Source organism: Lathamus discolor, chromosome 2 (assembly GCF_037157495.1).
Source record: "Lathamus discolor isolate bLatDis1 chromosome 2, bLatDis1.hap1, whole genome shotgun sequence".
Lineage (NCBI taxonomy): Eukaryota > Metazoa > Chordata > Aves > Psittaciformes > Psittacidae > Lathamus > Lathamus discolor.
The window spans coordinates 63,073,455-63,086,716 of NC_088885.1; the positions used below are offsets into that span (position 1 = coordinate 63,073,455).

General features: G+C 40.4%; 1 protein-coding gene across 4 annotated transcripts in view; it reads left to right on the top strand.

Annotated features, from left to right (window-relative positions):
- The window catches only part of KIAA0319 (KIAA0319 ortholog), a 47,801-nt gene extending 35,898 nt beyond the window's left edge, over nt 1–11,903 (top strand). For 3 of the 4 annotated variants that reach the window (XM_065667205.1, XM_065667207.1, XM_065667208.1), the window contains 7 exons: nt 1,063–1,201; nt 2,313–2,472; nt 3,268–3,410; nt 5,828–5,950; nt 7,345–7,435; nt 9,737–9,828; nt 10,682–11,903. In XM_065667205.1, coding sequence (XP_065523277.1) covers nt 1,063–1,201; nt 2,313–2,472; nt 3,268–3,410; nt 5,828–5,950; nt 7,345–7,435; nt 9,737–9,828; nt 10,682–10,860 — 927 coding nt within the window. In that variant the 3' untranslated portion in view covers nt 10,861–11,903. The remainder of the gene's footprint in view (nt 1–1,062; nt 1,202–2,312; nt 2,473–3,267; nt 3,411–5,827; nt 5,951–7,344; nt 7,436–9,736; nt 9,829–10,681) is intronic. The other variant, XM_065667206.1, reaches the window with a different exon arrangement.
- Nucleotides 11,904–13,262: the final 1,359 nt, after the last annotated feature.

Genomic DNA, 13,262 nt, shown 5'->3' on the forward strand with positions numbered 1-13,262 from the left:
TCTTTAGTGCTTTGGTTCAAGGGGCTTGTGATATTTTCAGTACAGCAACAGAATATGGTGTCTAAGTAAGAGGACTAGTTGAGAAAGACTCGAAACGTAAGAATAAAGTTTTGTTGCTTTAGGGGTAATTGGTTATAGTACCAAGCTAGTGTGTCTGAGAGAAAAATCTTCTGAAATCCAGATGCCCTAAAAGTGGAAGGGTCTGAGTGAGCAAGAAGTACCGATAAAGACTAAGGAATTGTGTCTGGTACCAGATGAGGCAAAACTTCCAGCTTAAGATAAAAATGGTGTGTGGTGCTAGACCTACAAACACCTTGACTGACACACCACACTGAATAGATTGGGTCATTAGGGCAATGGAGTCTGTTAGTCTGCTCTTCAAGGTGGGCAGACAGCAAAAGTACCTCTTGATAAACTGAAGTTTGTGTCAGCTGCTGTAACTGTGATAACTTTTTCTGCTTCTCTGCACGAAGTGGTGTGTACAGTCCTTTGCAGTCAGGAAAATAGTGACAAATTGGTAAGAACCAGGAAAGGAGAAACAGCAAAATGATAGAGATTCCAGAAGCAATTCGCATGAGGGTATGAGAAGATTTGAAGAGGTTTAGCTTCAATGTATAGCTGGCAGAGATGATAGTTGGAAATACATGGACTCCAAGGAAAGAAAGTAATTTGAGAGTCAAGAAAGCAGAACTAAGGATAGTGAAGTAAAGCTGAGAAATAATAATGTACCTGTCTCAGATTTTCAAGTAGATGAGTACTTGAGAATGTTTCTGCCTGGTTTGGGTTGGGGTTGGTTTCTGTGATTTTTTGTTTGTTGGGGTTTGTTGTTTTTTTTTGTTTGTTTTTTCTGTTGGTTTTATTGCAATATTGATACTGTGCAGACACCCTCATTAAGTGTCACTTCCAAATTTGTATTACTTTGCCATAAATTGTGAGTAGGTCACATTTATCCCAAAAGCAAAGCAAGAACTCACACTGTTGTACCAGATACCCTACTTGATAGTCACACCTTCAACTTTCTCTGAGGCTATAAGCATCCCAGCACTAATGTTTCTTTTCCAGGATGTGATCCATGGCTCAGACCACGAGGCAGTACTGCAGCTAACTAATCTGGTGGAAGGAACGTACACTTTTCACTTGAAAGTAACAGATGCTAAAGGAGACTCAGATGTTGATTCAGCAACTGTTGAAGTGCGGCCTGGTATGACAATTAAAAGGTCATCGATACGTTGTGAATACCTCATCTTTGCTCTCCTTTTCACTTATTTCAATGTTGACAGATTCTCTCAAGTTAAAACATAAAGCAAACAGATCTCTCCCTACCTTCTTCTGTTCTCTTAATAGGGTTGAGGATTCTCAACTACCTTACTGGAAGTGTTTCAGTTTCTTTTTCCTGGTTGTTAATCAGTTTGGACAATAGAAAGAGATGGGAGCTAAACGTTAAGTTTAGATACAAATGCTGCAGTTGTGTATTTGGTGATTGAAAGTGTGGGTTTATGCTTGTTTCCCTTCTTTTCATCTTGAAGGACAAAAACCTCAAAGCATTTCAGGGGTTTTTAAGTTTTCTTTTCATAGTTTTGGTATTGGTCGTGTATAGACTTATTTGCAAATGCAGCATAAATGCCTGTGTGCTGAAAGGATAAGTTGAGGTTTCAGGAAACGAGCCTGAAATCTTGGGTCTGTTGGAGGTTTCTTGTCTGGTTCTTGGAAAAAGATTTTATTTCTGTTCCTTGCTTTATTGTTGAATGTAGTCACAATAATTGGCTCAGGATTCTCAACGGATATTTGCGAAGCTTGTTTTGTTTGCAAGGCACTCTAGAAGTCCAAGTATTATTTAACAGAACCCTCAGTTTTTGAAGGTAAACATATTTGGTATTTCTGAAGTTGACCATCCTCGTTTACACTTGCTCACAGAATCTTGCATGCTATCATATGAGCCCATCTTTACCTCCGTTTTTTGTGGGTGGTAGCCAGTAGTAGAAAACTAGCAGGGGAACTGAAAACTTAGACTCGCCTAGTGCTTACCTCTGAGACCTTAAGATGACAGTATTTAGGGGAACAGAAGTTGATATTCTGCACAGAAACGTGTTCGTGCTAAATGGAAATACATGCTGAAGTGCTTTCTTTCAACTGATAAACTGGGTTGCTATCTTAGGACCCATCAGGCTTGTTTCAGTACTTTTCTAAGAATATGAAAGGTCTGGGTTATAAAGAATTTGGGTCTTATGCAGGAAAATACTGTATTGTCTTCAGTTAGTACTGAAATATTTGCCAGGCTCTGAAAGAATAGCATGTTCTTTTTTTTCTGTTAGATCCCAAAAGAAATGGTCTGGTGGAGCTCATTCTGCAAGTTGGAGTGGGACAGCTGAGTGAACAGCAGAAGGACACTCTGGTGAGACAACTGGCTGTATTGCTGAATGTTTTGGATTCAGATATCAAAGTTCAGAAGATACAAGCCTACTCAGATATAAGGTACAAAGATAACCTGCTGTGCAAGGAAGATTTGTGATTTTCATTATCTCACAGCTCATAATGACTTGTAAAATAATCTTTTCTAAGATGACCAAAAAAAAAAGCTATGCTCATAACTCTAAAAAGTGAATTTTGTCTGCAGTGGTAGAAAATTGATGAAGCTAGCTCTGTGGAGGTTCGGAACTGAAGTGTTTTGGTTTTAAAAAGATTAAAACTTCTTTGTATAGTTTATTTATTCGTTTAAATAAAGCACATACATATATTTCAAGATCGTTCTTACATACACTATTTTTCCCAAATACTGGATGGAGTGAGACAGACTTTCTTACAGTGAAGCAAGTATTGCTTATATTCAAAGTAAGGTTCCAGCAATATCTGATCAAACCTGGTTTATTCCCATCTTCTACTTTCTTGCTGGCTACCTTGCTCTTCAGTTTTCTAAAGTTACTCAAACTGCTTCAGAGTACTTGGGAACAGGTCCTGGATGAGAGTGAGGAAAGCAAATGTATACATACTTATCTTAAAGCAAGAGTCAGGAAAACTAAGGAGGGAAATAGATTTGCTGTTGTCACCTTTTGTCTGTGAAAATGAGAAGCCAGAGAACTGCCGGTCTCCTGGCTCATAATGAAGTCCATGGCATTTGGATGGAGTTGATTGATCCATGGACAGAGTTCCCTAATCTTTATCAGTGGTGACATTTGCTTTCCAGAAACAAACAAAACCAAAGGCTATAAACTAATGCCTGACAAAAATGATCTTTGACAGCAGTCATGACCTTAGCTGTTCTTTCTGCAGCACCGCAGTTGTGTTCTACGTGCAGAATGGGCATCCTTCCAAGGTGATCAAGGCATCAGATGTCTCACGAACTCTGCATGTGCAGCTTTTGAAAGAGAAGGCTGACTTTCTGCTTTTTAAAGTCCTGAGGGTTGACACGGCTGGTATGTTTTGGATTGTACTTGCTCATTTCGGAGCTCTGCAGGTATCTGGCTAAGCACCGCACCTGGAAACAAGTGCATGAAGGCCTTCTGTCTGCCACCTGGTGTCTGGTTTTGGATGTAGCATTCCAAAAGATGATAAAACTGAAGATGCTCGTTCATTTGTGGTAGACTAGTGCCAGTTGTGTTCTTTTAAAAGACATCATCAGTGACAGCATGCAAAAGCACAATATCTTAATCTGGCCTTCATCAGGAAGGCCTGGAGAATGAGGATAGAGATACCTGACTTATACCACCATTTGTTGGAAGATGGGAAAAACTTAATATATCCATATGTCCTGGGTTTACCAGGAGCTGTTTTGCTCCTTCTTAGTAACTGGTGCAAGCTCTGTGTTTTGACTTCCAGCCTGGGCAGAGAGCTGATAACACCGATTGGTTTTAATTGTTGTTAAGTAATGTTTATTCTGGCCAAGGACTCTGTGAGTCTCATGCTCTGCTGGGGACGAGGGAGGCCGGGAGGAAGCAGAGACAGGACACCTGACCCAAACTAGCCAAAGAGGTATTCCATACCACAGCACGTCATGCCCAGGGAGGTAACTGGGAGTTACCTGGGAGGGCAGGCTCTCTCTCTTCGGGGGGGTCGAACTCGTTCGGCGGTGGTATCGTATTCTCTTGTTATTTTCTCTTATCAATATTATCATTGGCGGTAGCAGCAGTGATTTGTGTTATACCTTAGTTACTGGGCTGTTCTTATCTCAACCCGTGGGAGTTACATTCTCCTGATTCTCCTCCCCATCCCTCCGGGAGTGGGGAGGGTTGGGGGGGGGTGAGTGGACGACCTGTGTGGATTGGTTTAAACCACGACACCATATTATAGAATGTTTAATGTTTCTGACTCATTGCAGGCTTTTAGTGTTCATTAATAGGTTTGTAAGGTAATGTTTAAGCTCAGTACCATGCAGTACTCTCTCACTTCCCCAGTTTCTTCCCTCCCCCTGGGGGGATGGGGAGGAGAATCGAAAGAATGTAACTACCACAGATTGAGGTAAGAACAGTTTAGTAACTAAGGTATAACACAAATCACTGCTGCTACCACCAATAGTAATAATGATAAAGGAAATAAGAAGGGAAAAGAATACAGTACCACTCACCAACCGATACCTAGCTCGACCCAGCAGTGAACTAGCCCTTCTGGGTAACTGCCCTCAGTTCTACATCCTGGGCATGATGTGCTGTGGTAAGGAGTACCTCTTTGGTTAGTTTGGGTCAGGTGTCCTGTCTCTGCTTCTTCCTGGCTTCCCCTCCTCCCTAGCAGACCATGGGATTCAGAAAGTTCCTGGTCAGATTAAACATTTGAGCAGTGACTAAAGACATTGGTGTTATCAGCACTGTTCCCAGGCTGGAAGTCAAAAACACAGCACTGCACCAGCTACTAACAAGGAGAAAAAATGACTGCTACTGCTGAACCCAGGACAGGTAACTTGTCTGTTACCAATCAAAATGGTGAGGTGATCACTGACATAACCTACTCTTCTAATACTTGCAATGCAGACAGGCTTCTGGGGTTTCTTATAATGAACTTTTTATTTTGCCCCAAAAGATATTTGAACTTCTAAGCTTATTTTGAACTTCACTAGTAATGTGAACCCTTTATGATACTCAGATACTGCAGATATGATTTCTCCATTATTTAAAATCGGAAGATAATGATACAGTCACAAAGTGAGCTAGCTCTGGCAGTAAAATAGTCATTGATTCTGTAGTAAATACTGTCTTCATTTACCTGTTGAAAAGAACTGTTGTTCTATTGTAAGTGTACTTGGATTACTAAAATGTGTATAGTCACTTGAAAATATGTATTAACATTTTTCTTGACATAGCAAATCTGCTACTCTAAGTTTTAAGGGGAATACCTTTTCATTTTAGTCTGATATGATGCATTAATCTAGCAATAGCTACTACTTATAAGCCTATGAGGCATGTAAATGTTCTGGCCTTAGATACTGTAATTCAGCTTCGAAATACTGAAGTGCACTCCCGTTTATTGGTATGATGCTTGTCTTTCAATACCTGAGAATGCTGTTATTCCCCATTTCTGAGGTACTTTAGAAGTTCTTACAAATCTGTTATAAAGGATCAGGTCTGAATTCCACAACTTCAACTCGTTTTTATTTCTGGTTAATCTGTTCTTGACTTGCATACAATTTCAATATTGTACGCGTAAGATACATATTCTTTACAGCCTGCAATCTGATGAACTGTGAGTCTGTTTAGAACATAACATCAAAATAAAGGGAGGTTTAAAAAATAAGAGAATATTATGAACTAGATGCTTTACCACCAATGTAGCCTCACAGTAAGAGGATGCATGAAAAATTGTCCATTTACACAACTGACCCTATGTTTGGTTTTGTTCTTAGCCTGTCTTTTAAAATGCTCTGGACATGGACACTGTGACCCCATAACAAAGCGCTGCATTTGCTACCAGCTGTGGATGGAAAACTTGATTCATCGTTATCTAAGTGATGGAGAGAGTAATTGTGGTGAGTTCGGGTGTTACAGAATGTATTTCAAGAATAACTCATTTTGTGAGACTGATTATTTGCTGTCAGAAGGGGGAGTACTTTGGAAGTAGATGCTGAGGGAAGACTAACACAATCCTTTTGTTTTCCAGCCAAGCAATACTTTCCATAGAAAGATGTCTTGAAATTATAATGTCTTTACAGTAGTAGCCCATATTTGAAATATTCTAAAAGCTTAAATTATTAAAAGTACCACTATTTGAGGAAAAAAAAGCATGAAAACTTTGTCACGGGGGAAGATCTTGCGACAATTTGGGGCCAGTTGAAAGGGTTGTTGAATAGTGTGGGCATTGCAAAGCTTTTTGAGTAGTATTCATCTGGTTGTTGCAAAGCTGAGAAAGAGGCACCACCTTAAATCGTTTTAGTGGGTGGTTAATGCTTCTGTGCCAGAAGTATGATCTGACCTAAGGAAAGAAAGTACCAGTGTTGTGGGCTAACCAGTGTAGCCACCTTTAATACCTCAGCTTTTTAGAATGATTAATTTCACAGTTTCTTTCAGTTTGCCTGTTGCACTTGGGAAATGAAATTTAGTTTCACCAGCTTAATTGTGTCTGTATTGTGCGGTGCACCTAACATACCAGCTAATCCTTTCTATTTCAAATATTTAATAGTTCTAATTTAACTAAATGGGTCTTCTACTTAAGTTAAAATAAAGTACTCTGAGTACTGTGCAGGCTTGGAGACATTTACTTAGCAATGCACTAGTCTTCAAGTACATCTGTAAACATCTGAGGATCTTGCTACATTAAGTAACCATAGGCCTTGTGTCTGTCTGCTGATGAATGAATACTAATTGACCAACCAAAATGAGACAGTTTTAAGCCTGAGGCTGGGACCTGCTGCAGCCTTGCCCTAATGCTGTGTTGTTCTGTAGTATAACACCACCACTGAAATAATGAGTATACATATGATGGAGTTCAGATTCTTGCACATCTCTGTGTACCCTTCTCACATTTTCATGGATTTACAACTGTAACCATGCAGGTAGAAGGAGTTATCTCTAATCAGCTGCTCTTTTAAAGCACTACTAAAATGCCAGGCCTAGAGTACACCTGTGTTTATTTCCGTTAGAGAATGGCAACTGAGGTGCTAAGCATTCCCTCTTAAGTTCCCATGTAGACTTCGGGTATCTTGGAATGGTAAAAGGTACTGGAGTGGAATATTTTCGAAAGGGCATTTTTGGTCTAGAAACCTAAGAATTTTTAGGGATTCTTCTGAGAATATGAAGGTGCTAAGTTCTCTGAAGCTCCTGTTGCCACTCCCCATTGCTCAGGATTGGCTATTCTAACAGACTTGTATTAGAAATTATCCCATCCATATTATTTGACAAAGTACTGTTGTGTTTCTTTTTTCAGAGTGGAGTATACTCTATGTCACTGTATCTGTTTTTATTTTGGTTGTGGTCGTGGTAGGGCTTGCCTGGTTCTGCATCTGCTGCTGCAAAAGGTATGTGATTTGTGGGAGGCTTTTTAATGGGTTATATGCAAGAACTGCAGACAATTGCCCCATTTTAGTCCAGCCCTTAGCACTAAACCACTGAACTCTTTTTTCAGACATGTGAGGAGCTTCCAGTATCTATTTCTTTATAGACACATTTTTATTGAAAAAAGGAGTATCCATTTGTGCCTCTGTGCTCTTCTGCATCTTAAAAAACAAAAAGCCGATATTAGAGTATCCTTCATATTGAGAGATAATTTATTTTAAAATTTTGGGAGTACACTGCAGATCTTCATGGTCTCCCACTGAGTCTTACAGTACTCCATGCTAAAAAAATAAAAGAAAGAGGCACACCCTGAAAGTCAGTGTTGTAGGAGTATTCTAGGCTATAGGAAGGGAACTGCTCCCAACCTGGTGTTGCCCTTAGACAGGAAGGGTGGATGGGGGGGGGTGCATCTGGCTGACCAGCAAGGAGAACTGCAGAGATCTTCAGTCTCTTTTCTTAAACAGTTTTGCCTGCTACTGCTTGTCATTCTCCTCTCTGTTACCCACCCCCCCCACACACACGTCTTTCTTACTGAGCTGATAAGAAATTCTCTTTCAAGTGACAAGCCCCTCCAAGTTCTGTCGCTAGAGGAAGTGTTCTTGCTGCTGCTTAAAAAGCCCAGTAAATAGATGGCTTGTTCAGGTGTTAGCAAATATGAAAGGCTGTCAAAATATTTCTGGATTTTCACTTTTTTCTAGGGTTTTGTATTACATAAAGGATGCTCTTTGAAATGCATAAGAGTTGATACCGGTTTTCTTTTTGTGGTTGAAGAAACAATGTAGTCATTAGAAAGGTTTAAATAGAAGTGTCTTCTGTTCTAGCCCCACAGTGTAGGGTGGAGCCTCACAGGCTTGTGTGATTTGACGAAAAAGGGATTATTTATGGAAAAGTTGTGGGTACCCCATCTCTGGCAGTGTTCAAGACCAGCTTGGATGGGGCTTGGAGCAACTTTGTCTGGTGGAAGGTGTCCCTGTCTGTGCCTGGGGTGGGAACCAGATGACCCTTAAGGTCCCTTCCAAACCATTCTACGAATCTATGATTTCAGCTGCTTCTGTCCTTTGTCCTCATGTGGCTTGTGCCAGAGGGTGAGGGCTGGTTGGTACAGGTAAGTGTGGGGAAAAAAAAAAAAAAAACAGGAAATGCTGGACAGGACAGAGTGGCAAGAGATGCCCTTTGCTTTGTGGAAACTACAGGAAAGAGAGATACCCTAATCCAAGATTTGGCTGGAGGTTTGGATGTTTTAAAGCCATTGCTGAATTGCCATATGAACTCCATTATTTTTTTTTTTTTTTTATTTTTTTTTTTTAGACCATGTAGAGGGGAGGCTGGTTAGCTGGCTGTGGCTGTAATGTCAGCTGAGCAGTAGGTGGCTTCTCCACTGTGAACTGTCAATCTGGGTGGCAGTGCTTCTCCAGACATTGCCAGAGTCAATTCTTGCCTTGACAAAGGGCATGTTCCATGTACTTCCCTGCAAAGCTATGAGAAAGAATGCTGGAAAAATACCTGAAGTGTGAGCATCTTCTAGAAGGTGTCCACTTGGTTTCATGCATAAGTGCTTTTATTTCTGCCCTGAAATCCTTTGTTCCTTCTTGAGCCAGCAAACAGTTCTGTGTCTGTTCCTTTAGCTCCAGGATTTTTCCGTCTGTATTAATGAGCAGATGAATAGCTCCTGCAAATAGCTGTTGCTTAACATAGAGATGATGATCTTTGTAGCATTGTAGAAATAAATGCTGGGGGAGGATTTAAATGAAGAAAGAATAAGTGGGGATTTGCCTACAAGCCGTTATGGCTTTGTCCCTGCATGTGTATATATGAGGGAGCCAACTTCCATTATTCCTTGGTTTTCTTTGTAAGCATAACCAAACAAGCACCAGTTCTCTCAGTTATAAAGAAAAGTGGGGGTGAGAACACCTAACCAATTCTTGCAGAAATTTTATTTGGAATTGAATGTATGTCTACCTTCTATCTAGTTACTATATTGACATTGAAATTGAACAAACTGAACCCTGTGGCCTAGGAAAGCAAGTCAGTCTTTCTTGCTTTCTTCATCTTTTTAAATCAGAGAGAAAATCAATCTAGACCAGAGAATATAACTTTACAGCTGCTTTATAGAGGTATAAGCTGGAGCAACTCTTTAAATGCAGGCAAGAAAGAACAACGAGGTTCTGTATATTGGGGTATGTAGTTATATTTATTGAAAGGGAGAACAGCAAATTTATGTGTGTACGTGAGAACCAAATGTCTTTCTGGTGCATATCTTTTAGCAGAAAGAGAACGAAGATAAGAAAGAAAACAAAATATACCATCCTGGATAACATAGATGAGCAGGAGAGAATGGAGCTACGACCCAAATATGGTAAGTGCTATCTGTTTCAGCTGCAAACTTACCTACCAAGTTTACAGTCGCTGTGTTTGAGTTGACACCTTCAGTCAGGAGGAGCCCAGAAACTGACCTACAAATCTGGGAATGGCAGAGGCAAGCATGGAGAATCAGATGGTTGAGGGAGTATCCACTTCATTTCTTTCATGATGCCTTGGACTCAGCCACTGCTCTAAGCTGCTTTGTTAACCTTAATTTAGAACATCTAGTTGTCCTACAGACTTTCTCCATCTAACCCCTTCCTCCCCTGCACACACTTTAATTTTGAGCTGGTTTTATTGCTGTGCAGCAGTTCCCTCCTGGCCCAGAAGTATCCTGTTAAATATCAGCAGACTTTAACTGCTGTCCTCTTTTCACATGTATTTTTTATTTACCCGAGTTTCATTTATTAGCAGGGGAAACAAAATCACCCTGAGAAACTGCTGTCTTAAAACGACAGACAACGTTTCTGTAGAAATCATGACCTTTTGTTGCTGCTCGTGTTAATCAGATAGTTCAGTGGACAGACTAATTTCCAGATTCAAGCTCTGAAAAGCACCTAGGCTATGTAACAAGATATCTAACTGGTTCAAATTCAATGCATATACGCACATTTCAGAGCTATAGACTGATGGGCCTGCAGTGAAGTCAGAGGAGTATCTGTCTGATAACTCCTAGGCCAGTTTTTATGTTGGTGGTGGCAATGGTGCACACTGGTACGCGGGATTGAAGAGAATGTTTCACTTGTACTTCATATCACAGCAGAAGAGAGGGCGGTTAGTTGTTACTTAAGTTAAACCTTTCTAATGAGCTTGTTTTACTATTTTTTTTTTTTTTTTTTTTTTGTCAGGTATAAAGCATAGAAGTACAGAACACAACTCCAGTCTGATGGTCTCTGAATCAGAGTTCGACAGTGATCAGGACACTATCTTCAGTAGAGAAAAGATTGAAAGAGAGAATCCTAAAACCCTCATGAATGGATCCATCAGAAATGGGGTTTCCTTCAACTACAGCTCCAAAGACAGATAACTGAATGAGGGTAAAAGCACAGAACACACTGATCCAACACATCTGAAACATGTTGACCCACCTGGTTTTCCAGAACCAAAAGCTTCCTAAAATATCAACTAATTGCAGATTGAAAGGGGAAATTTCTGGCACGGTTAAGGAAAGAAAGGAGGAAGGACTTAGATGGTCAGCTAACTCCTCTTGTCACCATTACAGGAATAAGGAAGAGCACATCTTACTTCTTGCATGTTCCATGCTGAATGTTTGTTTGAACTTCAGAAGGCTCTTTTACCTGTATCACTGCTACAGACTAGCCGGGGCTGCTATGGAACTAATAATGGTAACTGAAATGCATAAAGATTCATGTACTGTGCTCCTGTCTTTTTCTCTCAGAGAAGCAGTGTGATTACAATGCTGACCTAAACCAGCAAAAGCCAATACAGATAAATTCCCTTACAACTACAGAGAGCAATATGCGATCACAGGCTCCATATTTGTTTTCAGTTTAGGTTGAGAACACCAAGACAGAGCATTTTTAGTGCATTGTATTTATATCATCTGACTGTGCTTTGTGACTTCCTTCTCTAGGGTAGTGCTCATCAGATGGAAGTGTCTTGTTTTCAAAGAAAGCTTACACTTAGTAGTACACTTAATCAGCTGTAATGTGATACATCTGTGTCCTGTAGGATGCAGTGTTCCCTGTATTTACAAAAAAAATATGATGCCTGCAGGGAAGTCCAGCTGTCCAGGTTGCTTCTGTAATGATGGTGTCTGTCACATTCAGCTAGGAAATAGTAACAGGAAGGACATGGTGTAATGCACCTTCAGAAGCATTTTGAGCATCTCAAACAGACTTTTGCTTAGAGAGCACTTCTAAAGAGCTCTGGACCTTCTAAGACGGAACCATCAGCTGAGACAAGTTTCCATCTGTCAGCTTCAGTGCTCAATTAAACAGTGTGCCAGCCATTTGTGTACTGAAGTGCTTGTGGTGAAACACCCTATGTGGAGCAGGAGGTTCAACACCTACATTCATTGTCATGAGAATTGGTACTGGGAAAAGTTTTAGGTTGTTTTACTTTTTTCTCTGTGGCTATGCAGCAACTAGGTGTATTGACCTAAAGAGATCCCTTTAGGTGCTTTGGAAGGGTTGGTGTATTGGAGTTCCAATGTTCACAATCTGGATAATTTCTTTACAGTGTGCTTGTTTGGCTTTAAAGCCATGCCCCCAGTACTGTTCTTGAAATCTCAAACTGAAGACCTGTCTTTTGTACTTAAGCCTCACTTGTGGGGGCATCTGTGTCAGTGGAACTGGGTGGCCATGATGTCAGCCTTTTCTGGGGCTCCTTTACTGACATGCTGGAGTCTTGGGCTGAGCTGGAGGAACGATGTATTCTGATGGAGAAAACATTCCTCTGGGAGCATTTTGGACAGTTTTTTTGTTTTAACACTTTTTTCTTTTTTATTATTTAATCTTGTGGTGCAGAATCCATTAACAGAGAAGGATGGAACAGCATAGATATCACAGGGAGCAGATGAAAAAGGTCAGGTAGGGGACGTAGTTCACCTCCATCATAAGGAATAATTTGGTAGAGAATTTTGGGTCTTTCTCCATCCTTTTGTAGAAGTCTGGCACAACAGGTTAGTTGGGTTGAGCACTGTGGCTTCTGTCCTTTGTTAGTAAGAGTTGTGCAGAAGTCAGGCAAACTGTCTAGGTTGGAAGGAATCAGTAGTCAAAAGTTGCAGCAACATGGCATGCTCATAACTGGTTTCATACTTTTGATTTTCAAATGCAGCCAGCAGAAGTCCCTAAGGCTTTAAAGGCTGCACTGAAAAGTATCTATCCTGTGCCCAGCCCTGCATTACTCTGGAGAGCTGAGTGTGGCTGCAGGAGTCATAGCAGTGGGAGAAGCTGTGAAGAGCTAAAAAAACATAACGCAAGCATTTTCCATGTTTCTTCCCTTACCCACCAGCAAGATGCAGTATAAATGGTGTGATCCGCTTTTTTCAGAAGCCACGTTTTAACTCTGTGTATGGGGGTTTTAGGCTGTTTATTGAAAAAAATCCAACTTTATCTCACCTTCCACCTTCTTGAGTGTGTGTGTATATATATTTTTAAATAACCTGGTCAATAAAAGCAAGGTCAGCTTTTGATGTCTTTCTGCTCTAAATGTGTTAACATAATGTATGTGTAAACACATACAGTGTTTACTTTTAAGCATTCCTGAAGAAAGGTAAGGCCCACTCAAAACACTAGTTTTGTTTTCTTTTTCATATTGGAATGTTGGGCTTAATCCGTTCCGCAAATATTCCCAAAATGTTCTGGAAGGAATTACATTCCCAGAAACATGCATTTTAAACAAAAGAGTTGTATAAGGAACCACAACTTTTTATTGGCCATGCTGCTATTAATGCTTCTGCTAAAT